General features: G+C 45.8%; 1 protein-coding gene across 5 annotated transcripts in view; it reads right to left on the bottom strand.

Annotated features, from left to right (window-relative positions):
* The window catches only part of CLCN4 (Cl-/H+ antiporter 4), a 78,396-nt gene that overhangs the window by 10,135 nt on the left and 40,602 nt on the right, over positions 1-27,659 (bottom strand). For all 5 annotated transcript variants that reach the window (XM_027096574.1, XM_027096575.1, XM_027096572.1 and 2 more), the window contains 7 exons: positions 24,286-24,473; positions 15,616-15,738; positions 9,018-9,224; positions 8,831-8,911; positions 7,313-7,858; positions 5,303-5,489; positions 4,381-4,779 (listed from right to left, as the gene is read on the bottom strand). In XM_027096574.1, coding sequence (XP_026952375.1) covers positions 4,381-4,779; positions 5,303-5,489; positions 7,313-7,858; positions 8,831-8,911; positions 9,018-9,224; positions 15,616-15,738; positions 24,286-24,473 — 1,731 coding nt within the window. The remainder of the gene's footprint in view (positions 1-4,380; positions 4,780-5,302; positions 5,490-7,312; positions 7,859-8,830; positions 8,912-9,017; positions 9,225-15,615; positions 15,739-24,285; positions 24,474-27,659) is intronic.

Genomic DNA, 27,659 nt, shown 5'->3' with positions numbered 1-27,659 from the left:
TGTACGAAAGGGTAAACCAAGCCCTCACCCAGCACATGATCCAGTGCTATGAGAGTATAGGCTCCCAGACCCCAGGGACTCATGGGAACCTGTGTTAGAAAAGAAGCCAAAAAAAAAAAAAAAAAGATAGCCCAACATTACATGTGTAAAAGGCCTAAAAGATAAGAAAAGCGCTAAATATTAACCAGAGCCTTCTACGGTGTTGAAAATGTGGGCACCTTGTTAATTTTCCCTTTGCTTCTGATTTCCCCAACATTCTGAGTATTACTTTTACTTTAAAAAATGTAATAAACTTCATTTTTGTTGTAAAGATCGTTTTTGTTACGTCTAAACTTTTGTTAGCCCCTAGACTTTTTAAAATTGTTGTTAGTATTGGTGGTCTGCTGTTCTATTCTACCACAACTACTATCAGTGGCTGCGGCTCCTGAAAAATGATGCACCTTTTACGAGCGCCTGTTAAGGTCATTCAACCTGACATTCCACTTGCTAGCAGCAGTAAGATCATAATGCCAGGTGCAGGGAGGGTAATGAGGAAAGTGCTGATAAAGTGAATTCCACAAACTATGATAGGCCAAGAAATTTTAAAAGACTGGAAATAATCACATATCCAGTAAGTGATTACAATGGCTTTAGAGCAATGGTTCTCAACTGGGAGTAATTCTGCCTCCACCCTCAGGGGACATTTGGCAATATCCGGAGACATTTTGGGGTCTCATAACTGGGGGGATGGGGTTGCTACTGGCCTCTAGTGGGTAGAGACCAGAGATGATCCCACAGTGCACACGACAGCCTCTATCAACAAAGAATGATCCAGCCCCAATGTTAATGGCTTTAAGGTTGAGAAACTCTAATCATGTTTTTAGGGAGATAATACGCTATCATCCTGTTCGTTAAAAATGCTTCCATAGGGACTTCCCTGGTGGCGCAGTGGTTAAGAATCTACCTGCCAATGCAGGGTACACGGGTTCGAGCCCTGGTCCGGGAACATCCCACATGCCGTGGAGCAACTGAGCCCGTGCACCACACAGCTGAGCCTGCGCTCTAGAGCCCGCGAGCCACAACTACTGAGCCCACGTGCCACAACTACTGAGCCTGCGTGCCTAGAGCCCGTGCTCCACAACGAGAGAAACCACCTCAATGAGAAGCCAGTGCACCGCAACAAAGAGCAGCCCCCTCTCATTGCAACCAGAGAAAGCCCGCATGCAGCAACGAAGACCCAACACAGCCAAAAATAAATTAATTAAAAAAAAAAAATAAGAAAAAAATGCTTCCATAGATAAACAACACGGTCCTACTGTATAGCACAGGGAACTATATTCAATATCCTGTGATAAACCATAACGGAAAAGAATATAAAAAAGTATGAATATATCTATAGGCATAACTGAATCACTTTGCTGTACAGCAGAAATTAACACAACATTGTAAATCCACTCTACTTCAGTAAAAAAGTCAAAATAAAAAAAATCTTTTTTAATTTTAAAAAAGTTTAGGCAGATGCCAGACATCAAAGGTTAAAAACATGCTTCCATAAAACAGACATAATTGACAAGAAAGGTTAAAATGGAAAATTAGAAGCAACTATAGTGGTGGTCAGTACAAAGGTGATGTGGTAAAAAAGTAAAAACTATTTAGAAGAAAAGGCAGATGATTTTCTGACAAGTTATAGTTTATAAGGCATGCAGAAGTCCCTCTGCATGTATTTTTTCATCCCCAGCAGAAAGAAGCAGATGCCACCACTGTTCTCCACGGCCTATTCCCATCATTAACAAACAGCTCTCCCAGGAAGAAACCTTTTTATCCCTAAAGAACCCGTCCAACAGATCTGACACGCATCTTGTTGTTCAGTTCTGGACATGGATCCCTTTCTGCAAGTGGGCCTCTTCCACATGCTGGAGAATCACCATCAAATCATCCACCAGGCGAAAAAAATGAGAGTTCCCTTAACTCTGGCCCATGACTCTAACTTTCCATCCCTTTAATCATCTTTGCGGCTTCCCACGGAGTCCTTTCTGGATCCAGCCTCACTTAACTGTGGAACTCAAGACTAGAGGAGCCTGAGCCTGCTGAGCACAGAAAGAGCCTCGTGTTTGCAGAGAGCACCAAGAGGTAAAGTCCCATCTACCAGGAACTTGAACAAGGGCCACATATGGCCTTACGTGTGAGTACGTGACGGTGAAAGGGCCACGTTTCCAAGGTGCTGTGACTAATGGCTCTCCAGCAAAGACAACAGCTATGGTTTGGCATTCCAGAGACAGACTGAAAATAAGACATTTTCAGCTTCACGGGAGCAACTGATACCTTTTTAAACATGACACGTGAGAAAAAAATCTTTGCCTCATTTACTACTTTTTTCTTATCTTGGATCTATGTAAAATCTCTGCTCCTCAGTCCCCTGAAAGGGAAATTGGCATGGGATCGTTACTAGCTAAATGCTTACGTCCTATTTCTATATTCGCAAAAGGGCGTCTAAGTCTGCAAATACAGGTAATGAATTTCTCCACTGGAGTACAGGACTTTTCTGTATCCACGGAGCAGGAAAACAGCTTTTCAAACTGCTCACAGCCAAACACTCCTTGCTTTCCTGCAAACCATGTAAATGGCAGCTTCCACACTCTTATCGGTCTGATGGAAAGCATAAAGGTATTATTTACACCCCGTGTTGCCTCTTCAGACATTCCAAACATAGCTTCTAGGAGGGCACTGGGTTGGCAAGCTTAAATTTCTTCTCTAACAGGCTGATGACAATTACTGTTTCCCACTTGATTACAGTAATGGGTTTCAGCAAAATTAGTAAGCTCTCTCTTAGCAGGAGTGCCTGGAGCTACACAATAGGTAATGGATTCCGTGACATTTATTACTAGAGTGTTTAAATTTCAACCTTTGCTTAAAAGATTTTAAGGATTGAATAAATTTTTAAAGCCTGCTGATTACATTAATTTAAAACAAACCCAACCGTACTATACAGCTTTTTAAAAAAAAAATCTCATTATTTATAAGGCAATGGTCATGCCTAAAGGCACCTACCTGTTAAGCAACAGGACGTATAATAAAGAGAAGCATCATGGAGCACTTGAAGCACAAATGTACTTTCATGTCTAAAACATAAAATCAACTGTTGCTTTGGGGGAGGGAAATATGTTTGAGCAACAAGCTAAAATTAGAGGCTATATAGCTCATTTAAACTTATTTTTATAAAGCCTTTGATGAAGATACTTTAAAAACATTTTACAAGCTACTTAACATAGCGAAGGGGTTTTAGAAATTCAAAGGGAGAGCCTAAGAAATAGTTAACAAAGGGCAGGGATAAGCTAAGGTGTGTTCCCGGTGGGGCGTTCTACCATCATACCTGAAAAAGTCCCCCTGGCAAACTTCACAAATGTCGTGGAAGTACAGTCATCAAGGGCACACGTGAGCCATGTCGTGGGCCCCGGTGTACCGTGAGATGCAGGGGTGCTGAGCCGGCGCGCATTAGTGTTTACCATGCGCCGCGGATGCGCTCTGCGGCTCCCTGCCCCCGCTGCATCAGGAAGTCCGGAGGGAACACCCTGGGGGAGCCCCGCTAAGGCCTGCTGCCCCTCCCTCCTGGGCCTCCAAAGACTCACACCAGGCCTCTGCCTGTGGAATCCTCCTACGTCCGGCTCCCCTTCCAAGGCGCTCATCCCTGGGCCACCGGGAGCCCCGGGCTTCTCTGAGCCGCCCGTGTCGGGAACATACAGCTGGGCATCATCCCCTCTCTGCTCTCCCAACTCAACAGCCTGCCCCTCAGCCCAGCTGATCCAGTTAGCGCACGAGGAGGAAAAGCATCCCACGGAACTGACTGCACCCACGTGGGTCTCTAACTGATGGCACCGGACATCGTGGCGAAGTGACGGGCTTGAGCGGCGCCGAGGGAGGCGTCTGAGGCAAAGGGCTCAGCATCTGAGCCGGTTAGCCTGCCTGGAAGTCTGTCTCTGCGAGCAGCTGGCCCGGCCAGCCCAAGCTCTCCCACCGCTTCCTGCTGAGCTTCGCCCAGCAAGTCCCTAAAAGGCGGAGCGCGTGTGTCCTAGCGGGAGCGGCCCAGGGGGCTGCTTGCAAATGTGGTGCTCGGTGTCCAGCCAAGAATGCCTCCGACAAGACACTGTCCCTCACGGTGTGACTTGGGGGCAGCAGCAGCAGCATTGAGAGGGAGCTCGGGAGAAATGCAGTGTCTCGGGTCCCACCCCAGACCTACGGCATTCTGGCCAGACGCCCAGGTGAAACGGAATAAGCATTAAAGCGTGAGAGACCCTGGGCTGAAGCCCTCCGACCCTCGTGCACTCTGTCGAACCTCTTTGAGAATGTCGGGGCACAGAGCTGCTATTCGTCTCCGTGAAACGTGAGCCTCCCTGCTTTACTCACTTATGGCAGGAATCAGCTCCCTCCTCTGGGCGAACCCGATGAGGCGCTCCGAGTCCCTGGAGACGACCACGGGGAAGCCGTTGTAGTCGGTCTCCTTGATGAGCGTCTCCACGTCCTCGACGGTCATGCTGCCCTGGGTGAGCACGGACAGCGGCGGCTCCCCCCGCCTTGGCCGCATGACGTCGGTGGCCAACGTGCGGTGGGTGAACTCGTCCTTCACGTCCAGGAACGGGTACCCATTTAAGTGGATGTGGGCCTCGTAGATGCCTTCCTTCCCAAAGGCATCAGCCACCCACTTGCTGGTCACGGCTGCTGCCATCAGGGGCACGATGTACTCGAGACCACCCGTCAATTCAAACATGATAACCACCAATGACACCGTCATCCTGGTAACTCCACCTGCAACCAAAGGGAGGAATGAAATTGCAGGACTCGACTCCACACCCACAAGAAGACATGAACTGTGGAAACCGAGAAGCTGGCTCTACCCTCCCGGCACCTGTTCTACTGAGACAGTCCAACACGGCGCCCAGGCTCGGACCTCTGGGCCAGAGGCCAGACTCAGTAAACACAGCCTTGCATCAGGAGCCGTAAGTCACATCTCCCTGAGGGGCTCTTCTCCCATGAGGGACAGCAAGTTGTCTATTCACCCAGGACCACACGCCTTGCTTTTTGGTGAGTGGAGCCTACTTTGCAGGTTTCTGACTCAGCAAGCATCACTCTCTACCAGAACCCCTCGAGCTGGAAAATTGCAGAGACTATCCACTATTGTAGATGGTACAGCTGCAAGATGGTGGAGACCCCATCAGCCTGGGTCCCTGGATGACTGAGCAGAGAAAAGCCCTCTGCTACTCACATTACACACACACACACACACACACACACACACACACACGCGCGCGCGCACACACACACACGGTACCTAGGCAGGCGGCAGCTCCCACCATGGCATAGAGCCCTGGGGTGACGCAGTCTGCTCCGGGCCTGCACCAATTCCTAAAGATGATCCAGTCGTGGTGATGGTAAGCCAGTTGCTCCACGCCAATTCCCACCATCCTGCCTGCCATGGCCCCCACAGCCATGCTGGGGATGAAGAGACCGGACGGGATCTGCGGGGAGCGCAGGGGAAAGAGGCATGAGGGAAGGGGGCCCCGTTCCCGCCGCCCCGCCGCCGGAAAACTCAGGCCCCCCTCGACGAGCTTGCATTTTGCTTCGGTCTTCAAAGGAGGGGCAACGCTTCAAAACATGGGTCACCTGGGAAACCATGGGACCAGTGATTTCACCTGCTTGGTCGTATCTACTGTGACCTGGAGAAAATGCAATTTTACACTTTCATTTCCTCGCCTTCAAAAGCTGGCCTAGTTTGTCTGCTGTGGATAAAAGAATGATAAGCCCCACTGCAAATAACATTCAAACTGCACATCTGTCACTTGAGATACTCACCACTTTCTCTCTCCCCTCACGTGCCATTCAGATTAGCTTTTAAAATTAAATGTCAAGCCACAGCATGAAAATGGAAAAGCAAGGCCTCAACTGTTCACAGGTCAAAGAAAGAAGCTAAAAGCATCAGTGTAGCTGCCCTGCATCTTCCAAAAACCTTGGCACGGGCTTACTGCCCTCTTGTATGTACAGTGGCCAAACACCTGTCAGAGAGAGATGGGGGGCAGGTCCGTCTTCCTAACAAAGTCCATTTTCCGAAAAGTATTCTGAATATTTTCAAGCCAGGCTAAATGCAGCAAAGAAACAGACCATGGAAACTGAAAGACCTTGGTAATAGCGTATTTTATATTTTGCTGTATGAAAAACATGTTCATTTCTCTAGTGATCAGACATGTGCTACAGAACAGACTTGACTCTGTTTGTGGAGACTGCATGTGACCGCCGATCCTGACCGGGAGCTGCATTTATGTCACCCCTACCCCACCCCCCCCCCCCCACTGTCCTCCACCCTAGGATGCAAGTGGATCTTTACCCAAATTCAAGTTAAGTTTGGATTCTCGGGTGTGATTTCCAGAGTGTGAGACATTCCTGAGGAAATTGTTCCTTTCTCAGCACCCCTTATCCCCCCATCATTTAATCCCCTGTACCTTCAAAGCAGGCTTCTCCCAGCAGGCACCAGAAGAAAATAAATCCCTTTGCATCAGAGACAGTCACCTGTTTAATAACGTTCATCCTTCCTTGTTCTTAAGGCAAAAATTCAGGTTTGTGTTTGACCACTGCACCCAAGTGCACAGCTTCTCAGACTTTTTTTAATATTTATTTTTATTTATTTATTTATTTATTTTGGCTGTGTCGGGTCTCAGTTGCGGTACGCAGGATCTTTCGTTGCTGCGCGCAGGCTTCTCTCTAGTTGTGGCATGGGGGCTCCAGATCGCGTGGGCTCTGTAGTCTGTGGCAGGTGGGCTTAGTTGCCCCTCGGCATGTGGAATCTTAGTTACCACTAGAGATTGAACCCATGTCGCCTGCATTGGAAGGCGGATTCTCAACCACTGGACCACCAGGGAAGTCCCTAGACTTTTGTTTTTTTTAATTCGTAAGAATACCACAAAAAGCAACAGTCATGGAATACAAGGGGGTTCTGGGGGGTTCCCAGTGTTCTGCTCCTGGCCCTGGGTGCTGGTCACACAAGTGTGTACGTTTTGTGAGAATTCACCAAGCTGTACATGTCTCCATATGAATGATATACTCCAAGCCTTAGCTTCTTCACTTGTAAAATGGGGTTATAAATCTCTATTCCATAGGCTTGCTGTTTATCAAAAGCGTTGTTTCTTGTTGATTAAAAGAATGTCAAGTGCCCTGCGCATGAGAACGTTCAGTAAAGGTCACCTCCCCTTTTCCCCTCGTCACAATCTTATTCTGGGGACTAGGGTGCTATCCCCAGAAGGATAGAGGTTGCCTCCCTCCCCTGACACCTTCCCTCCCCTTCACTTACCTTCATGCCAAAGGTAAATATGGTAATGACGATTTTGAAGATCAGCGCCAGGGCCAGCTGCCACATGGCCGTGTAAACCCCGACCCCGGCCGGGCGGTCGGGGATGTCGTCCACGGGTCGCGTCATGTTGGGGTCATTGATGTAGTCACAGAGCTGGGAGGACTCGAGGGCCCCGCAGTCATTGAAGAGCTCGGATATGAGCTCGCTCGTGCTGCGGCGCGTGTAGGGGTTGGGGTAGGCGACGATGGCCGTGATGGCGGTCACCGCGATGACCTCCAGCACCGGGTACTTCCCCAGCTTGGTGGTTTTGCGCCTCCTGCACCAGGCGATGTTGCAGCGGATGAAGAGGGTTCCCCACAAGCCCCCGAAGACCCCAAGCAGGATGAAGGGGAAGAGCTCGGCCATGTACCAGGGCGTGTGATACTCCACGTAGAAGAGGACGAGGCGGCTGTTCCCAAAGGGATTGATGGATCGCAGCGTGAAGGCTGCCACCAGGGCCGCAAAAAAGGACCGCCACAAGGTCTTTAAGGGAAAGTAGTAGCTGACCTGCGACCAACGAACAGGTGGAAAATCAGAGACTGGCGGAAGAAAGAGCTGCCCAGAGCCCCAGCCCCTGATCAGCAGCCACCTGCTGGCATAGGCCACAAAGTCACACTCAAGACCAAAGATGGGCACTTCCTCAACCTAGGTGTGAGTATGGCCCAAATGCACTAACAACGATATTTAAAGGACTCTATGTCTAAAATTGGAACGGATACTAGTCAAGGTGTGTTTGAGCTATTTTTTAAGAGAAATGAGAACACTTCATCATAATTCTGTTTATGGCACAGAGACCATCCTAAAAGAAAAGAAACCTCTGATTTGATTCTCCAGACAACAGATCATGGGTTGAAACCCCTGGCCCAGCAAACGTATCTGGAGGGCACATGAGTTAAGAACGGTTTGTACATTTTTAAATGGGTGGGGGAAGAGAGAATTATTTTGTGACATGTGAAATATTCAAAAGAACAAGACTTAGTGACAAGTGGTAATGATATAAAATCCAAACTTCAGCATCCATAGGGAAGGTCTTGTTGGAAGGCAGCCATGCCACGCACGCGCGTGTTGTCTACGGCGCCTTCCACGCTACAAGGGCAGAGCCCAGTGGTTGCGACCGAGCCCTGAGACCCACAAAGCCTAAAATATTTGCTACCTGGCCCTTTACAGACAACGTGGGCCAACTGCTGGACTAGATCCATTTGCGTTGCAAAACATAAAAATGCTTCATTGTGTTGTTTATGAAAACGAGAGAGGAGACTGCAAATCTCCCCCAGAAATCACACTGGCAAGTTTTCAACAGGACTCGAAAACACGTATTTCATGGCGAACACTGCGGCTCCTTAATGAGCTGCAGGAATCTCTCAATCCTCCTTCGCATCTAGTCCTCAGAGGGCTAGAGAGGGAAGCCTCCTGCCGCCCCGACCCCCCATGTGTTCCTCGGCGCTCAGAACCACGGGGCCCTCCAGAGCCCACGCTCACCTCTTCCAGACTGAAAAGCACACCCCCGATCGGAGCACCAAAGGCGACAGAGACCCCAGCAGCGGCCGCAGCTGACAGCACCTGCGAAGGAAAGAGCTCCCCGTCAGCCCGAGGCCTTTCCGGCAAATCAGCGGGTACTGGTGAGCCCGGAGAGGGTGGGAGGGCGCTTCATCCTGCACCTGCTCACCTCGCGCCTCTTGCCCTCGTTCTTGCTGTACTTGGAGAAGAGGCTGCTGAAGAAGTTGCCACAGCAGCATGCCACGTGCACCAGCGGCCCTTCCTTGCCAAGGCTCAGGCCCGAGGACACCACCAGCACCAGGGTGACAGTCTTGATCAGCAGGGTCCACTTGCCCAAGTAGCCCCTGATGATGAAGCCACTCAAGATGGTCTTTATCTGAAACACAGGATGGAGAACGATAGGGAGTGAGCCGCTTCAGCGCCACGGCTAGGAAAGTAACCTCTCCCTCCTCTGAGAAGCATCTTTCAAACTGAGATTCACTAATCATATGGAGGACAGGCTGCTTTAGTTGTTAATTTAGCTATAATTTTATATTGAGAATTTATATTAACGCCTAATTTTATATATTAATGGAACCCTGAGACAATTTCAATGCATAGTAAATCTTAATAATTCCGAGAGTAATGAGAGATCATAACGAGGACTGAGTAAGTAATTATCAGTCTCATTTTATTTATGGCATTTATCCTGTGCATTTTACCCTCTGTTGTGTTGAAAATTGATTTTAACTGTTCTGTATCTATTGATTTTAACTGTTAATTTTTCACTACTGAAAGATGGCCAAGATAAAGGGACATCTGGCTGGCTATGTGGCAAAGCAAATACAACAAAATATCAATTGAACTTTAGATCAGGGCCGGCAAACTATGGCCCATGGGCCAAATCCAGCCCACGGCCTGTTGTGTATGACACACGAGCTAAGAGGGCTTTTAATGTTTTTAAATGTAATATGTAAACAAGACTACCGGTCTTTTAGTGAGAATAGTTCCTCAATTTTGCCTCTTGACTCACAAAGCCCAAAATATTGACTCTCTGCCCTTTATCGGAAAAGTCTGCCAACCCCTGATGCAGGCCAGGGGTATATGGGTGCTCAATTATTTTGACTTTCCTGTATGTTTGAAAATATTCTTAATACAATATTGGAAAAAGAAGATGCTCAACATTCTAATAACGCACCTCTGGGGGATGTAAGGGTATCTGAATCCACGGCAACCCCTTCCCTTCCGTTGAATCTTGCCCCCTGGTACTGAAAAGTACTTTGACTACAGGTGGAGCTGCCTCGTGCTCCACTTTCAGACCTGCAACTGTTTTGTAAATGCCAAATAATGGCTTTCTCCCTAAATGTGCACGTGAATTTGCATAATGCTTTTAGAATTCAACGGGGTGCCCATCTCAGTGATTAACTTCATCTACTGGAGTCCTCTTCCCCCAAAACAGGGTTCTTCTGGATACGGAAGCATCACCAATGGGTAAGAAACATTTTACCTTCAACCTCTCCTGCGACTGGCTGAAATGGAGTGAATGTTTACTGCCCAGCTAGCAATTTACAAGCCTGTAATCAGAGATTTATTAGACAGTGAGTGAGTCAGCTAATGAAATTCTTGGTCAGTATCCGTTTTCCCATTGTATAATACATAATGGGACAGTCTCAGCTCTTGTCACCATCAGGATGTTTACATAACGTCAAAGAGCCTCCTAGTGGGCGCCAAGAAATCAGTTTCTCAAATAGCTATTACTGTCCTCCACCGGCGCTCTGTGGCATCACCTGGAGAATTAGGCACCAGTGAGGACGAGTTATCCCCCCACCCCGAGATCTGATGTAACTCGTCTGAGGTGTATCCTGGGCATAGGAGGTTTACAGCCTCCCCAGGTGATTCTAAAATGCAGTCCAGTAGAGAAGCACTGCTCTCGTCCTGAGAAGAGCAGTACAGGTATTCCTAATTACTCAATATTTAAGGGAGGTCCTGAAACACTCTTTGGCATCATGTCACCTGTGATGATTTGGAGAGGGTCGTGAAGTGAACTAATCCTAGCAGTTTTACAGGGGTGCGACTGGACCATTTCCATCTCAGGAATTCTTGATAGAGATCTGTTTCTTAATTCAAGGAGGAAGACCAACAGTGAGTGAGCGTGTGGGCATCCGTTCTAAAGAACTCACTAAGATCCTTCCTAGAGAACACGAGTGAGGTCTTCCAGCTCTACAATCAGATGGTATTTCTTGAACTAGCCTTTAACTAAAGGCAGACAAACTAGCGGTGGTTAAACTGGTCTTTAACTAGTGCTAGTGGGCCTATTTGAGCCTGTGCTCTGGGGATCTCAGATCCCTTTATTTAAGGGACGTTTTAGTATGCCTGCCACAATCCTGCCCTTTTGTGTTGCCTAGAATAAAATTATCTATAATTTTTTGTCAGTTAGTTAATGTGGATTTGGACCCCAGGGTACAGTTGAAGAGCGTAATACCATTTAGAAAATTACAAGCATCTAAATTACCTGAGCCAGCCATGACATGTGGTGAATTGAACAATGTAAGAGGTATTTTGTAATTCTCTAAAATGACTTTATAAAATTGTCATGATCAAATTAGGGACTAAAGAAGGCAAATTCATTCCCAGTAGATGCCAAAATCCAATCGCTTGCTTTAATTTGGATCAACAGAGACTGAGTCAAGCAGGGCTTTAGGGCGATGTATTGCAGCACATTTGTGACTTGATGGTGGTAACTTTAAAACCTCTCTGGCAAATAAATATTTGTGAGAGAGTTCACATTGTATAGAACTGAAACATCAACTCAAAGTAAGTTCTAGGGGGGCATGATTACTTTTTTTTTTCTTTATTTTATTTATTTGGCTGCGTTGGGTCTTCGTTGCTGCGTGCGGGCTTTCTCTAGTTGCGGCAAGCGGGGGTTACTCTTTGTTGCGGTGCGCGGGCTTCTCATTGCTGTGGCTTCTCTTGTTGCGGAGCATGGGTTCTAGGCGCATGGGCTTCAGCAGTTGTGGCACGCGGGCTCAGTAGTTGTGGCTCGCGGGCTCTAGAGCACAGGCTCAGTAGTTGTGGTGCACGGGCTTAGCTGCTCCGCGGCATGTGGGATCTTCCCGGACCAGGGCTCGAACCCGTGTACCCTGCATTGGCAGGTAGATTCTTAACCACTGCACCAGCAGGCAAGTCCCTAGGAGGACATGATTTCTTATACGGTCCACAGTGGTTCTATGAATGAAGCAGATAGTAGTAGAGTCATCCTTGCCCAGTTCGCTCTAAGTTCTGAAGCCCAAGAACTAGTGTGCACTTTTAAATGTGCTTTGTAGAGCTAATACAAGAGCATTTATTACACAGAAAAGAAATGGTCTCTAAATTTGTATTTTTTTTAATGTTTCAAGGGAGTTTTTGACACTGGCTGGGACCTGGGACCCTTTGCTGCAGTGCTGCAATGCTTGCACCTGGACAAACACCTAGCAACAAAATACAAAGAAAGTATAAGGGACTAAAAGTAACTGCATGCATGCCCAGTTGGGGCAAATTCTGGACAACAAGGTACAAAGAGACCAAAAAGCCCCACTGCCACTTCTGAAGAGCCGGGAGCAAAAGCAGGGCACTGCGCATGCCCCCTGCACTCAACACCACCAAAGGGGTGGGCAGACCCCCTAAGCCTCCCCTCCGGCCGGACCCCTGGACACACCCCTCCCCTCACCGCATATCAGGAACCAGCTTGCCCTGCCCCCCAGCAAGTAGGCCAGCAAGGGCACCTGTACTTGTTCTCCCTCCCCGCCTGCTGCAGCTCGGGCCCCAATAAAGCCTTGCCTGAATTTCTTGCCTGGCCTCTGATCACTTTCTATTGATTAAGGAGGTCAAGAACCCTGGTCAGTAACACTGTCATCCAAAGTAGTCTAAATGTTTCAGAAGCAAACATTATAAAGGATGAGTGATTTTTTTTTTTTTTTTTGCAGTACGCAGGCCTCTCACTGCTGTGGCCTCTCCCATTGTGGAGCACAGGCTCCGGACGCGCAGGCTCAGCGGCCATGGCTCACGGGCCCAGCTGCTCCCCGGCATGTGGGATCTTCCCGGACCGGGACACGAACCCGCGTCCCCTGCATCGGCAGGCGGACTCTCAACCACTGCGCCACCAGGGAAGCCCGGATGAGTGATTTTTAAACTGTTCAGAAGTGCACTGCATTCAAAGTTTGTTCCGACACTGCCGATCACCTCCTACGATGGGAAGTTTATTTTCTAAAGATCTCATTTAGTATCTTTCCTGAAGTGAAGAATAGCCCTGTATCTCAAACTGAGTAGAGCTGTTTGCATGGTCCGTTGGGTTTTAACTGGAAGGACATCCTTTATATCCAGGAACTACTTATTTGCACTTACTTTTCACTCTGCCCCTCTCCTCCAAGAACTGGGGTAGGTATTGCACCCTTAGGTGAGGAATTTCAAGCTCTACTATAATAATAGGGAAAATTTTCTACTACTGAGTCATAATAACCAAAGCTTAATTATGAAATCTCCATTGGGCTCCTGGTACTTGAAAAGATTATTGTGAACTCTTTTATAAATAGAGACATGAACCTGTTACATATTATATACGGCTGAAAGCATGTTCATGTACCCACTACCAAGTTTAGGACAGAAGAGCAGGTACCTTTGAAAGCCCTGTTTGCTTCCTCAGTGGAACCTTCCTCCTCCCGCCTCCAATCATTCCCTTGCCTTTCTTTATAGCTTTAGCACATATGTATATCACTATACAGTATGCTTGTTTCATTTTGGCTGTTTTAGGGACTCTACATAAATAGATTCATACTTTATTTAGATATTCTTCTGCAACTTACTTTTTTCACTTGATACCGCTTTTATGAGTTTTATCCATGTCAGTGTGTTCCTTGTGCTTTGTCACACGGGAAACAATGCTCAACTCAGTAGTTTATTCCTTTTGAGTTCAGCTGTCACAAATAAAGATGCCCGCTTTGGACGAAGACCAGGTCCAGCCAGCCCCTCCCAGATAGAGTTCCCTGTCTGTCTAAGAGCTGAGCCACGCACCTCTGGTTCTTGGAAGGGGAAGATGGGATTGCCCCCACATCTTTTATTGCTGCTTTAAATTCCCCACCAGTTCCCCACTGGCCATCTCCTTATTTTGATAGGCGGCTGGAGTCCAAAAGCGCGTGCTGTTGGGCATTGCGATCAGAAACCGAGATGCCAACAGTAATCTGTTCTTTTTAGTGTCCCGGGTGCCTTCGGTCTTCGATATCCAATAAAACGCAGTCAGTTCTGCCTGAACACTTGTTTGGAAAACCCAAATTTGTTCCAGTGTGATTCATGCAGTCAGGGCAGAACTTGAGCATAATGCCAATTTCGCATCTGTTTCTGCACAATTTCATCTGGGAGAAACACAAGGCGGAAAACTGCAGCTGCGAATCCAGCCGTGCAGGGCTACACAAAATGCACACAGGCACACGTCTCAGACGACTCCCAGCTCACGCATGCACTAGGGGAGTATTCACACATTTCTTAACCATTTAACGTGTGTCTAACTCTGCTACTGCTTTTATGAGGTTCCCGTCTTTTTCATGTGTCACCAGTGAAGTTTCTGAGTGCTGTGCCCCTCGCCCCATCTTCCCCACAAGCTCTGTGGTTTTGATCATGCAGTTTTGTGATTTTTAGGAATGCATATGGTGCCTTAGAGCAGCAGTGGCTGTACCGAGGAAACAGGATGGTATTGCAGCTTATTTTTCAGGCTCCTGCAGCAACACGCTCATATAAACCATCCAAAGTTCAGCATGAAATAGTCTTTTTTTTTTTTAATCTTTTCCTGGATCAAGACAATGTTGAGCTTTCCTTTCGATGATCCTTTAATTACCCCAGCCCTTTGCATGAACTGCCCAGACCAGCGGCGGTGCTGGCGACACCACCAAAGAGTGTGGGTGCACTGCCATGACCGCTCACATCTTTATCAACTCGGCATCTCCACCGTCTATGGGCGCTGCTGAAGCACCGACTTGAAGGAGAATGGAACAGCAATGATTAGAATGATCATCTAAGTGCTTTTAAAATGATTTCTGGCTAAAAGTTTTACTATGTGGGCTTTTCGGGAATTTGCTCAAGCATCGTTATTCTAACCCAGCAGATCTCCTTGGTTTGAAGTTTGGTCTTGGGCATTCCTCCTGGTCGATGAGGTCACTTCCCTCATACTCTGGTTACAAGAAAGTGCTGAAAAATATTTATAAGAACTCTAAACTCACAAGGGTGCATTCACGGCGCATGTACTGAACGTGGAATTCATTTTTTAAAGATTGCTATTACCCTGTCACCAGAAGAGCAAAACGTGGCGAGGGAGTTTACTCATCAGTAAGCTTTCTGAGCAGTAAACCTCCACCGTTGTCCTCTTTCACGTTCCATCATAGACGCACTTATGAGTTACTAGAGTGCCACGTTTGTGTGTGTGGTTGATGGACTCTGACTCCACAGGCTTTAAGAGTTATGCCTGGTTTGTAAAGACAAGAATTTAAGCAGCTGAGAAGCAACAGAGCATAAAGCCAGACAGCTGGATTCGACTCCCAGCTCACCGGCTTAGTGACCTTGGGCAAGTTACTTAACCTCTCTGTGCTTCAGTTTCCCCAACCGTCAAATGAAGAATAACAGTACCTACCTCATAGGCTCCCTGTGAGGACTAAATGAGTGAACAGATGTCCAATGCTTGGAACCGTGCTTAGCACAGAAGTACCACGTAAACATTTGCTATTCTTATTATTGGCACAAAAGAAATTCATTCAGCCCACACTCACCTCGGGTATACCAGAGCCACAGGCGTATGGTGCAAATACTCGTACCAGGGAGACGGCCAAAAACGCAAACAGCAACGCCCACAGGATGTACATTAGGTAATTCAAAATGTAAGCGCTGGCACCCTAAACAAGACACAGAACAAGAAAGAACACGTGAGCCACCGCAGAACCGAGCGACGCACCTGCCCCTCCACCAGGCAGCTTCTCTCCGGGTCCTGTGTCAGCGAAGAGGCAGGGTTGGCTTTATCAGCTGCTGCTATTGCTACAGTCGGTTCACACACACAGCGCTGGCTGCTTCTTCGGGAGCTGTGTACACACACCTTCTACCAGGTGAGATCTCAGCAGTCATAGAAACTGTGAATGAGGCTTGGTTTTAATGGCTCCGGGCCCTCAAGTTAATGAAAGGTGTAAGAGAAAATTCTGCCTTCGAGCCCCGGGAAGGTTTGTTTGGTCTCGTGTATGGTGGATCAGCCTCTTTGCTTTCATGAAGGCCACATCCGTGCCGCAGCACGCAGCTGCCCTGCCAGTGAGGAAGTGTGGGAACTGCATTTCAGAATACTGCTACCCAGATGTGGTCCCTGGACCTGGGTGTGGGCTGGAAATGCAGAGTCTCAGGCCCCGCCCCAATAGTTCAAATTATCTGATGTGTGGGGAACATTTTCTGAACCAAACACACAGTCTGAGGTCTCTGAGGCTGAGGACCTGGTCTGTGGGCAGAGACCACAATTCTCCAGGCCTCAGCTTCTTGCCACCATCTGGATGCCGCACGTGATGGAGAGGGAAAGTGAGGGCACCTACAAGCCAGGCTGTGGGCACGGCTACACGTGTGCCTGTAAAATGCAAAAACATGCTCCACGAGATGGCTCTAGCCTTAACAATCACAGATATTCACACCCTATGTGGTGAGAAATCAGACAGAGAAATACATTTCACCTAGTGAAAAATGGACTTTTTTGAGACTAAAAATAACGTCTCACCCTTACTAACAGTAATTCTTTGAATCAAAGTATAAATCTTAGAAATGGCTGAAAAGCTAGACGGCCATATTTCCCCCCAAAATAGGAGAGAAGAAATCAAACATGGCGCCCAGCCAATTCTGCCTGCCCACCTCCATCAACTCAAGTAGAGAATTTATTTTTGTATTTTTGGAAGTAATGGAGAGCACTGAGAATGTGTGAGATTTCAAGATCCCGGTCTACTTCTGAGATTTGAAGGAATTAATTTTCAACTCCACTGAGAAAGAGGTTTAGCAAATGGCAAAGTGCATTCCAAATGTCTTCAGCTGCATTAAGTCAATCGGGCAAGAGAGCGGGAGAGGGAAGAGGAGAATAAAGGGATCACATCTATCTTCCAAGAACACTTCTAGCTTGAATGGTCCTCACATTGCCCCTAATGTGAATCGTTCCAACCTAACTCCCCCTCACCTGGGCTTCTGATCTGTCGATGACCCACAGTCATTGTGGTAACCACTGAATTCGGTTAGAAACTAACCCTTTTCCCCAGCTAAGATGTGTATGTGGATCTGAAGCTTGGAGTGCCATGAAGGCAAGCAACAGGTCTGTGCTTCACTGCTACATCCCCTGGGCCTGGGATATTCCCATCACAGAAGGCCCACAAACATCCTCTGTAACGTGCTCCTAAGATGCACTGGAAGATGGTAACTTAATCCACAATGAGCCAGCACTTCATACCTGTTAGGAGGGCTATAATCCAAACCAGATAACAACTGGGGTCGGTGAGGATGTGGGGAAACTGGAACCCACATACACTGCTGCTGGAGTCTCAAGTGGTGCAGCCACTCTGGAAGAGAGTCTGGCAGCTCCTCAAAAGGTTAAATATAGAGTTGCCATGTGACCCAGCAATTCCCCTCCTAGGTATCTACCCAAAAGAAATGAAAACATATGTCCACACAAAAACCTGTAGACAAACGTTCAAAGCAAAATCATTCATAATAGCCCAAAAGTGGAAGCAACCCATGTTACTCAGCTGATGAGTGGAGAAATGAAATGTGCTCTATCCAGACAATGGAATGTTATTTGGCCATGAAAAGGAATAAAGTACCAATCTATGGTATGACACGAACGAATCTGGAAGACATTACGCTAAGTGAATGAAGCCAGACACAAAAGTCCACAGGGGCTTCCCTGGTGGCGCAGTGGTTGAGAGTCCACCTGCCGATATAGGGGATGCGGGTTTGTGCCCCGGTCCAGGAAGATCCCACATGCCGCGGAGCGGCTGGGCCCGTGAGCCCTGGCCACTGAGCCTGCGCGTCCGGAGCCTGTACTCCCCAACGGGAGAGGCCACAACAGTGAGAGGCCCACGTACAGCAAAAAAAAAAAAGTCCACGGACTGTATGATTCCATTTACATGAAATGTCCAGAACAGGGAAATCTGCAGACACAAGAAAGTAGATTCGTGGTTGCCTAGGACTGGCAGACTTGGGGGGAAATGGGGAGTGACTGCCGTTCCGTACAAGGATTCTTTGGGGGCGATGAAAATGTTCTAGACATTCACAGAAAGACAGACAAGATGAAAAGGCAGAGGGCTATGTACCAGATGAAGGAACAAAATAAAACCCCAGAAAAACAACTAAATGAAGTGGAGATAGGCAACCTTCCAGAAAAATAATTCAGAATAATGATAGTGAAGATGATCCAGGACTTTGGAAAAAGAATGGAGGCAAAGATCGAGAAGATGCAAGAAATGTTTAACAAAGACCTAGAAGCATTAAAGAACAAACAGAGATGAACAATACAATAACTGAAATGAAAACTACACTAGAGGGAATCAATAGCAGAATAACTGAGGCCGGAGAACAGATAAGTGACCTGGAAGACAGAATGGTGGAATTCACTGCTGCAGAACAGAATAAAGAAAAAAGAATGAAAAGAAATGAAGACAGCCTAAGAAACATCTGGGACAACATTAAAGGCAACAACATTCGCATTATAGGGGACCTAGAAGGAGAAGAGAGAGAGAAAGGACCAGAGAAAATATTTGAAGAGATTATAGTTGAAACTTCCCTAACATGGTAAAGGAAATAGCCACCCAAGTCCAGGAAGCGCACCGAGTCCCATATAGGATAAACCCAAGCAGAAACACGCCAAGACACATAGTAATCAAATTGGCAAAAATTAAACACAAAGAAAAATTATTGAAAGCAGTAAGGGAAAAAGGAAAAATAACATACAAGGGAACTCCCATAAGGTTAACAGCTGATTTCTCAGCAGAAACTCTACAAGCCAGAAGGAAGTGGCATGATAAAGTGACGAAAGGGAAGAACCTACAACCAAGATTACTCTACCCAGCAAGGATCTCATTCAAATTCAACAGAGAAATTAAAAGCCTTACAGACAAGCAAAAGCTAACAGGATTCAGCACCACCAAACCATCTACAAAAAATGCTAAAGAAACTTCTCTAAGTCGGAAACAGAAGAGAAGAAAAGGACCTATGAAAACAAACCAAAACAGTTAAGAAAATGGTAATAGGAACATATATATCAATAATTACCTTAAATTTGAATGGATTAAATGCTTCAACCAAAAGACACAGGCTCGCAGAATGGATACAAAAGCAAGACCCATATATTTGCTGTCTACAAGAGACCCACTTCAGACCTAGACTGAAAGTGAGGGGATGGAAAAAGATATTCCATGCCAATGGAAATCAAAAGAAAGCTGGAGTAGGAATACTCATATCAGATAAAATAGACTTTAAAATAAAGAAGGTTACAAGAGACAAGGAAGGACACTACATAATGATCAAGGGATCAATCCAAGAAGAAGATATAACAATTATAAATATATATGCACCCAACACAGGAGCACCTCAATATATAAGGCAACTGCTAACAGCTATAAAAGAGGAAATCGACAGGAACACAATAATAGTGGGGGACTTTAACACCTCACTCACACCAATGGAGATCATCCAGACAGAAAATTAATAAGGAAACAGAAGCTTTAAATGACACAATAGACCAGATAGATTTAATTGATATTTATAGGACAGCAGATTACATCCAAAAACAGCAGATTACACTTTCTTCTCAAGTGCGCACGGAACATTCTCCAGGATAGGTCACATCTTGGGTCACAAATCAAGCTTCAGTAAATTTAAGAAAACTGAAATCATATCAAGCATCTTTTCTGACCACAAGGCTATGAGATTAGAAATGAATTACAGGGAAAAAAACGTAAAAAACACAAACACATGGAGGCTAAACAAGACGTTACTAAATAACCAAGAGATCACTGAAGAAATCAAAGAGGAAATCAAAAAATACCTAGAGACAAATGACAATGAAAACACGATGACCCAAAACCTATGGGATGCAGCAAAAGCAGTTCTAAGAGGGAAGTTTATAGCTATACAAGCCTACCTCAAGAAACAAGAAAAATCTCAAATAAACAATTTAACCTCAGCTAAAGGAACCAGAGAAAGAAGAACAAACAAAACCCAAAGTTAGAAGAAGGAAAGAAATCATAAAGATCAGAGCAGAAATAAATGAAATAGAAACAAAGAAAACAACAGCAAAGATCAATAAAACTAAAAGCTGGTTCTTTGAGAAGATAAACAAAATTGATAAACCATTAGCCAGACTCATCAAGAAAAAGAGGGAGAGGACTCAAATCAATAAATTTAGAAATGAAAAAGGAGAAGTTACAACAGACACCGCAGAAATACAAAGCATCCTAAGAGACTACTAAAAGCAACTCTATGCCAAAAAAATGGAAAACCTGAAAGAAATGGACAAATTCTTAGAAAGGTATAACCTTCCAAGACTGAACCAGGAAGAAACAGAAAATACGAACAGACCAATCACAAGTAATGACATTGAAACTGTGATTAAAAATCTTCCAACAAGACCTTCCCTGGTGGCGCAATGGTTGAGAGTCCACCTGCCGATGCAGGGGACATGGGTTCGTGCCCCGGTCCGGGAAGATCCCACATGCCACGGAGTGGCTGGGCCCGTAGGCCATGGCTGCTGAGCCTGCACGTCCGGAGCCTGTGCTCCGCAACGGGAGAGGCCGCGACAGTGAGAGGCCCGCGTACCGCAAAAAAAAAAAAGAAAAAAAAATCTTCCAACAAACAAAAGTCCAGGACCAGATGGCTTCACAGGTGAATTCTGTCAAACACTTAGAGAAGAGCTAACACCCATCCTTCTCAAACTCTTCCAAAAAATTGCAGAGGAAGGAACACTCCCAAACTCATTCTATGAGGCCACCATCACCCTGATACCAAAACCAGACAAAGATACTACAAAAAAAGAAAATTAGAGGCCAATATCACTGATGAATATAGATACAAAAATCGTCAACAAAATACTAGCAAACAGAATCCAACAACACATTAAAAGGATCATACACCATGATCAAGTGGGAGTTATCCCAGGGATGCAAGGATTCTTCAACATATGCAAATCAATCAATGTGATACACCACATTAACAAATTGAAGAATAAAAACCATATGATCATCTCAATAGATGCAGAAAAAGCTTTTGACAAAATTCAACGCCCATTTATGATAAAACTCTCCAGAAAGTGGGCATAGAGGGAACCTGCCTCAACATAATAAAGGCCATACACAACAAACCCACAGCAAACATCATTCTCAATGGTGAAACACTGAAAGCATTTCCTCTAAGATCAGGAATGAGACAAGGATGTCCACTCTCACCACTATTATTCAACATAGTTTTGGAAGTCCTAGCCACGGCAATCAGAGAAGAAAAAGAAATAAAAGGAATACAAATTGGAAAAGAAGAAGTAAAACTGTCACTGTTTGCAGATGACACGATACTATACATAGAGAATCCTAAAAATGCCACCAGAAAACTACTAGAGCTAATCAATGAATTTGGTAAAGTTGCAGGATACAAAATTAATGCACAGAAATCTCTTGCATTCCTATACACTAATGATGAAAAATCTGAAAGATAAATTAAGGAAACACTCCCATTTACCACTGCAACAAAAAGAATAAAATACCTAGGAGTAAACCTTCCTAGGGAGACAAAAGACCTGTATGCAGGAAACTATAAGACACTGATGAAAAAAATTAAAGATACCAACAGATGGAGAGATATACCATGTTCTTGGATTGGAAGAATCAATACTGTGAACATGACTGTACTATCCAAAGCAATCTACAGATTCAATGCAATCCCTATCAAACTACCAATGGCATTTTTTATGGAACTAGAACAAATCATCTTAAAATTTGTACGGAGACACAAAAGACCCCGAATAGCCAAAGCAGTCTTGAGGGAAAAAAATGGAGCTGGAGGAATCAGACTCCCTGACTTCAGACTATGCTACAGTAATCAAGACAATATGGCACTGGCACAAAAACAGAAATATAGATCAATGGAACAAGATAGAAAGCCCAGAGGTAAACCCAGGCACCTATGGTCACCTAATCTATGACAAAGGAGGCAAGGATATGCAATGGAGAAAAGACAATCTCTTCAATAAGTGGTGCTGGGAAAACTGGACAGCTACATGTAAAAGAATGAAATTAGAACACTCCCTAACACCATACACAAAAATAAACTCAAAATGGATTACAGACCTAAATGTAAGAGTGGACACTATAAAACTCTTAGAGGAAAACATAGGAAGAACACTCTTTGACATAAATCACAGTAAGATCTTTTTTGATCCACCTCCTAGAGTAATGGAAATAAAAACAAAAATAAACAAATGGGACCTAATGAAACTTAAAAGCTTTTGCACAGCAAAGGAAACAAGACAAAAAGACAACCCTCAGAATGGGAGAAAATATTTGCAAACGAATCAATGGACAAAGGATTAATCTCCAAAATATATAAACAGCTCATGCAGCTCAATATTAAAGAAACAAACAACCCAATCCAAAAATGGGCAGAAGACCTAAATAGACATTTCTCCAAAGAAGACATACAGGTGGCCAAGAAGCACATGAAAAGCTGCTCAACATCACTAATTATTAGAGAAATGCAAATCAAAACTACAATGAGGTATCACATCACACCAGTTAGAATGGGCATCATCAGAAAATCTACAAACAACAAATGCTGGAGAGGGTGTGGAGAAAAGGGAACCCTCTTGCACTGTTGGTGGGAATGTAAATTGATACAGCCAGTATGGAGAACAGTATGGAGGTTCCTTAAAAAACTAAAAATAGAATTACCATATGATCCAGCAATCCAACTACTAGGCATATACCCAGAGAAAACAATAATGCAAAAAGACACATGCACCCCAATGTTCATTGCAGCACTATTTACAACAGCCAGGTCATGGAAGCAACCTAAATGCCCACTGACAGAGGAATAGATAAAGAAGTTGTGGTACATATATACAATGCAATATTACTCAGCCATAAAAAGGAACGAAACTGAATCATTTGTTGAGACGTGGATGGATCTAGAGACTGTCATACAGAGTGAAGTAAGTCAGAAAGAGAAATACAAATATCGTATATTAACGCATGTATGTGGAACCTAGAACAATGGTACAGATGAACCGGTTTGCAGGGCAGAAGTTGAGACACAGATGTAGAGGACAAACGTATGGACATCAGGGGGTAAAACCGCAGTGGGGTGGGGATGGTGGTGTGCTGAATTGGGCGATTGGGATTGACATGTATACACTGATGTCTATAAAACTGATGACTAATAGGAACCTGTTGTATAAAAAGAAAAAAAACAACTAATACTAAACTTTCTTTGGGTTATTTGTATGGAAATATGTTAATATAAATGTTTCAGACATTACATGAAATTCCTAAAAATCTTATATGTTCTGGTATAATGTTGTAAGTCATAATTCCAGTTATTACTTTAAAATGTATATCTCAGAAATAACTAAGTTTCCTTGTCAATTGCATTATTATGAACTTTCATCAAATCTTTAACTGTGGTCATTTTTAAGTCTTTTGTCATTTACAGACAGTTCTGGGTGTACTCTGACGCTTTTGCAAAAATGTTCCTATAAAAGGGTTTCAGCTTCAAGGAATTCATGGAAAAGACTCTGACAAGTACAGGTTTCTGGTAACTGACTATACTGCTGAACTGAATGAATAAGCATTTTCAGAACTCTAATGGAAAACTGATGCATTCATAAAAGTGCTAACAAAAGATCAAGATGAAAATAATTACATGGGACTGAGTGAACTGATGAGGATGATTATAATTTTTGCGACTTTCTGTTTGAATGAAAAATAAATGTTAAAAAAAAAAGTTCTAAAATTCAATCGGGGTGATGCGGCACAACTCTGTGAATATCCTAAAAGCCACCGCATTGTACCCGTTAATGGGTACACCCCACGGAGTATGGATCATGTCTCACTAAAGCTGTTATTAAAAAACAGTAACATCTTTTCTTCTCAATCAGAAGGGATAAAAATCAACCCTATTTCTTCAGCATGATCAAGAGATCACTCTCAGTAAGAAAAATAAAGCCAAACAAAAGGCTTTAAAGAAAATACATACATCGTGCACATGAAATAGTGGGAAAGGATTTTCCAAGTGAAGTTTGAACCCTAGAGCTAGAAAAAGCCAAGTGGCAAGTGGCACTCGTAGTAGCCACGACGACGGTCAGGACAGACCCTGCAAGGTGAGAGCTCGGACGTCCCCCAACACCAGCCACGGGGCTCCCAGCCAGGACCCGCCCCTGCACCCACCTCCGACTGTTTCACCAGCAGCTCTGACCACTTCTGCCACAGGGGACACTTGTCCCTGTCCTCAAACGTGGTCTCATTGGAAGTCCAGCAGCACTGCTCGTGGCTGTACCAGAAGGCGGACAGGCAGATGCCCTCCTTCAGGTCTGTCATCCAGTCGACGGCGAGATCGATGACCCCGGCCAGGGTGCCTGGAAGAAGCAGCGAGAGCCACTCAGAAGGACGGCCGGCATAGGCCAGGGTAGCACGTGCGCCCGGAGGGCCAGGCGGAGATGCCCGTGCCCCGGGCTGCCACGCACCCAGGAACCCTCTTTCTTCAGTCTTGAGGTCACCTGAGCGAGTGGCAGGGCACCAGGTGTGGCAAAAGTGGTGCCCAGCCCAGTGAGACACAAAGGCCAATGATACGCTGTCCTCGGGGGGCTTCGATAGGGTGGGAGGGAGAGACCCGCAGCACTGAGCCCACCGCAAGCCCCTGGGGCCGAGCGGCTTTCAGAACCCAGCCCTTCCGAATCTTAGAAACAGGGTACCTACACCCTATAAATCACGTAACCCCCTCAGCGGCTTCTGGGGCAGGATGCTGGGATCACACACATGAATATCCTCCAGGAAACCTGACAATTCAGACAAAATGGAGACAAAACTATTTATAACAGCCTCGTCATTGAAATAAAGTTTTCCCATCAAATGGAATCCAGCTTGAAAAATCTTACTTGTTAGAACTTTCTGGATTTTTAAAAAATTACGGATAAAGGACTGAGGAGCTACATAAGTAAATAACTACTTTAAAGGCCGATAGGAGTGGGATAAAATCGAGTGTGCAGTGGGTCAGAGAAGGCCATTTTAGGTCTCTTTCTAGAATAACCCATTCCAGTCTTTTACGAAGGCAGGGAATACTTTTGCGCTACCAAACTTTTCACACTTTTACTAGATCCTTATTACAACATCAATTCCCCGAAGGCAGCCATATGCCAGCCTCAGGCGACCTGGCCTTGCCACTCTCCTGGTTCCATCAGCAGTCGCCCACTGTTCTAGCCAGAACACCCGAATCCTCAGCAGCGCACAGGCTCTGACCACCGTTCCCACATTTCTCTCCAGGCTCCTCTCTCTCCATCACGAATCCCACACCCTGCCCACACTGTGTTCCTTGGCACACCAGGCCCTCCTCTCTGCACCACCTCAGATAGCACTGTCCTCCCCCAACCCGCCAAGCTCCTATTTATCTTCCAGATGCTGGCATTTATATCACCTCCTTCAGGAAGCCTTCCCTGATTTCCTAAGTCTGGGCTAAGTATACTTCCCAGGCACTCCCCATCACCATACCTATCACATCCTGATGTGATCAGTATTTATATATATGTGTATACACACACACACACACACACCCCTCACATGCACACACACACACTCCAACTAGTCTATAAGGGTGGGGGGAGTCTCTTGTCTGGTTTGTGTGCCACGGTGGGGATCGAGCCAGGTGTCTAGACCCTGTGTCCCCTTTAAGTGGGCAAGGGCGATTGTATTCACGTCAGGTACATAGCTGGAACTATATATCCATGTTGAATGAATGAGAGCAACAAACGAATGAAAATCAGGAAACTCAGGTCCATCCATTCACTCAAGGGCTATTTATTGAGCACCTACGTACTACGTGCCACGTACTGTTCCACACCCTGGGGTACAGCAGTGAACAAAGCAAACTCAGGTCCCTGCCTTCGTGGAATCTCAGCTTGTACGAGAAGACACTAGATTGAATAAGTAAGTAAATGAGGGGCTCCAACAGAAGGTGGTAGGTGCTAGAGAGGAGAATACAGCACGTTCCAATGGCAGCCATTTCCTACAATGGTGCAGGAGAACAGTCGGACACGTCCTCAAAAAGTTAAACAAGGGGGTTTCCCTGGTGGCGCAGTGGTTGAGAGTCCGCCTGCCGACACAGGGGACACGGGTTCGCGCCCCGGTCCGGGAAGATCCCACATGCCACAGAGCGGCTGGGCCCGTGAGCCATGGCCGCTGAGCCTGCGCGTCCGGAGCCTGTTCTCCACAACGGGAGAGGCCACAACAGTGAGAGGCCCGCGTATTACAAAAAAAAAAAAAAAAAAAATTAAACAAGGAGTCACCACCTGACCAAACACTTCCATTCCTAGGCATCTGCCCACGAGAAATGAAAACATACACCCAACACAAGACATGTATGCAAATGTTCACAACTGCATATTCACAGAAGCCAAAGAGTGGAAACAACCCATATGCCCATCAATTGCTGAATGGAGAAACAAAATGTGGTCCACCTACAATGGCAACCAAAAGGAATGAAGCGCTGACACATGCGACAGCATGGATGAACCTTGGAAACGTTATGCTGTAAAAGAAGCCAGTCACAAAAGACCATATATTGTATGCTTCCATTTTATGAAATGTCCAGAGTAGGCAAATTTACAGAGACAGCAAGTAGATTAGCGGTTGCCCAGGACTGAGCGGAGGCTAGGGACACTGGGGCTGATAGCTAAAGGGTAGGAAGGTTCTTTGGGAGCTGATGAAAATGTTCTAAAATTGGCCTTGGTGATGTTGCAAAACTCTGTGAATACACTAAAAACCACCAAGTTGTACACTTTAACTAGGTGAACTGTATGGTATGTGAGTTATATCTCAATAAAGCTGTTACGTACACACACACATACATACATATAGTGGGCGAGGGTGACGAGGCTCAGAGAGGGAGACGTGCTTTTAGAAAAGGTGGTCAGAGAACACCTCAAGCAGAAGATGACATTGGAACAAAAACTGCCTTGTGTGGAACAACAGCGACACCCAGTGGTGGCTCCTGGTTAACGCCCTGCAGAGGAGCCGCAGCTTGGGCGTCGGAATATAATGTCTGGGCTGCCAATACGGAGGTGACTGGCAAGATAGTGGGACCCCTGGGGCTCGCCACTGGGGAACGGGAAGGTGAATGGGGCAGTTTTCTGGCTTTTCCTTCATCCAGATCAAAAGAACACTTTCGCCACCTTCACTGCCAAGATCATCTTTTTCTTGCCTCCCTCCTATATTCATCTGCTGATGTGACCATGGGATCGCCCTTCTCCAGCAGTCCTCACCCCTGGCTGCATATTAAAATCACAGGGGAAAGGGGGCTTTACTCAATGCTAGGGTGTCATCTCCAGGGAGCTACTATTTAATTGAAGCCTGGGCAGCAGCATTTTTTTTTAATTCCCCAGGTGATTCTTCCTGAAAGAACTGATGGAAATCGGATTAACAGTGAAGCCCAATGGTCGGTATCTGACTTGTTAAAGACAGCCCGACAGGGCTCTGAGATCAGTTGATAAATCTATACTGTGTGACTCCAGCAGGAAGCCAAGACATCTACTCTGATTCCTTCATTTCCC

This window comes from Aethalodelphis obliquidens, unplaced genomic scaffold (assembly GCF_003676395.1).
Source record: "Aethalodelphis obliquidens isolate GAN/ISIS:26980383/991018 unplaced genomic scaffold, ASM367639v1 scaffold104, whole genome shotgun sequence".
NCBI classification, from domain to species: domain Eukaryota; kingdom Metazoa; phylum Chordata; class Mammalia; order Artiodactyla; family Delphinidae; genus Aethalodelphis; species Aethalodelphis obliquidens.
The sequence above is the reverse complement of the archived record's forward strand: the minus strand, read 5'-3'. Positions and strand labels throughout refer to the sequence as shown.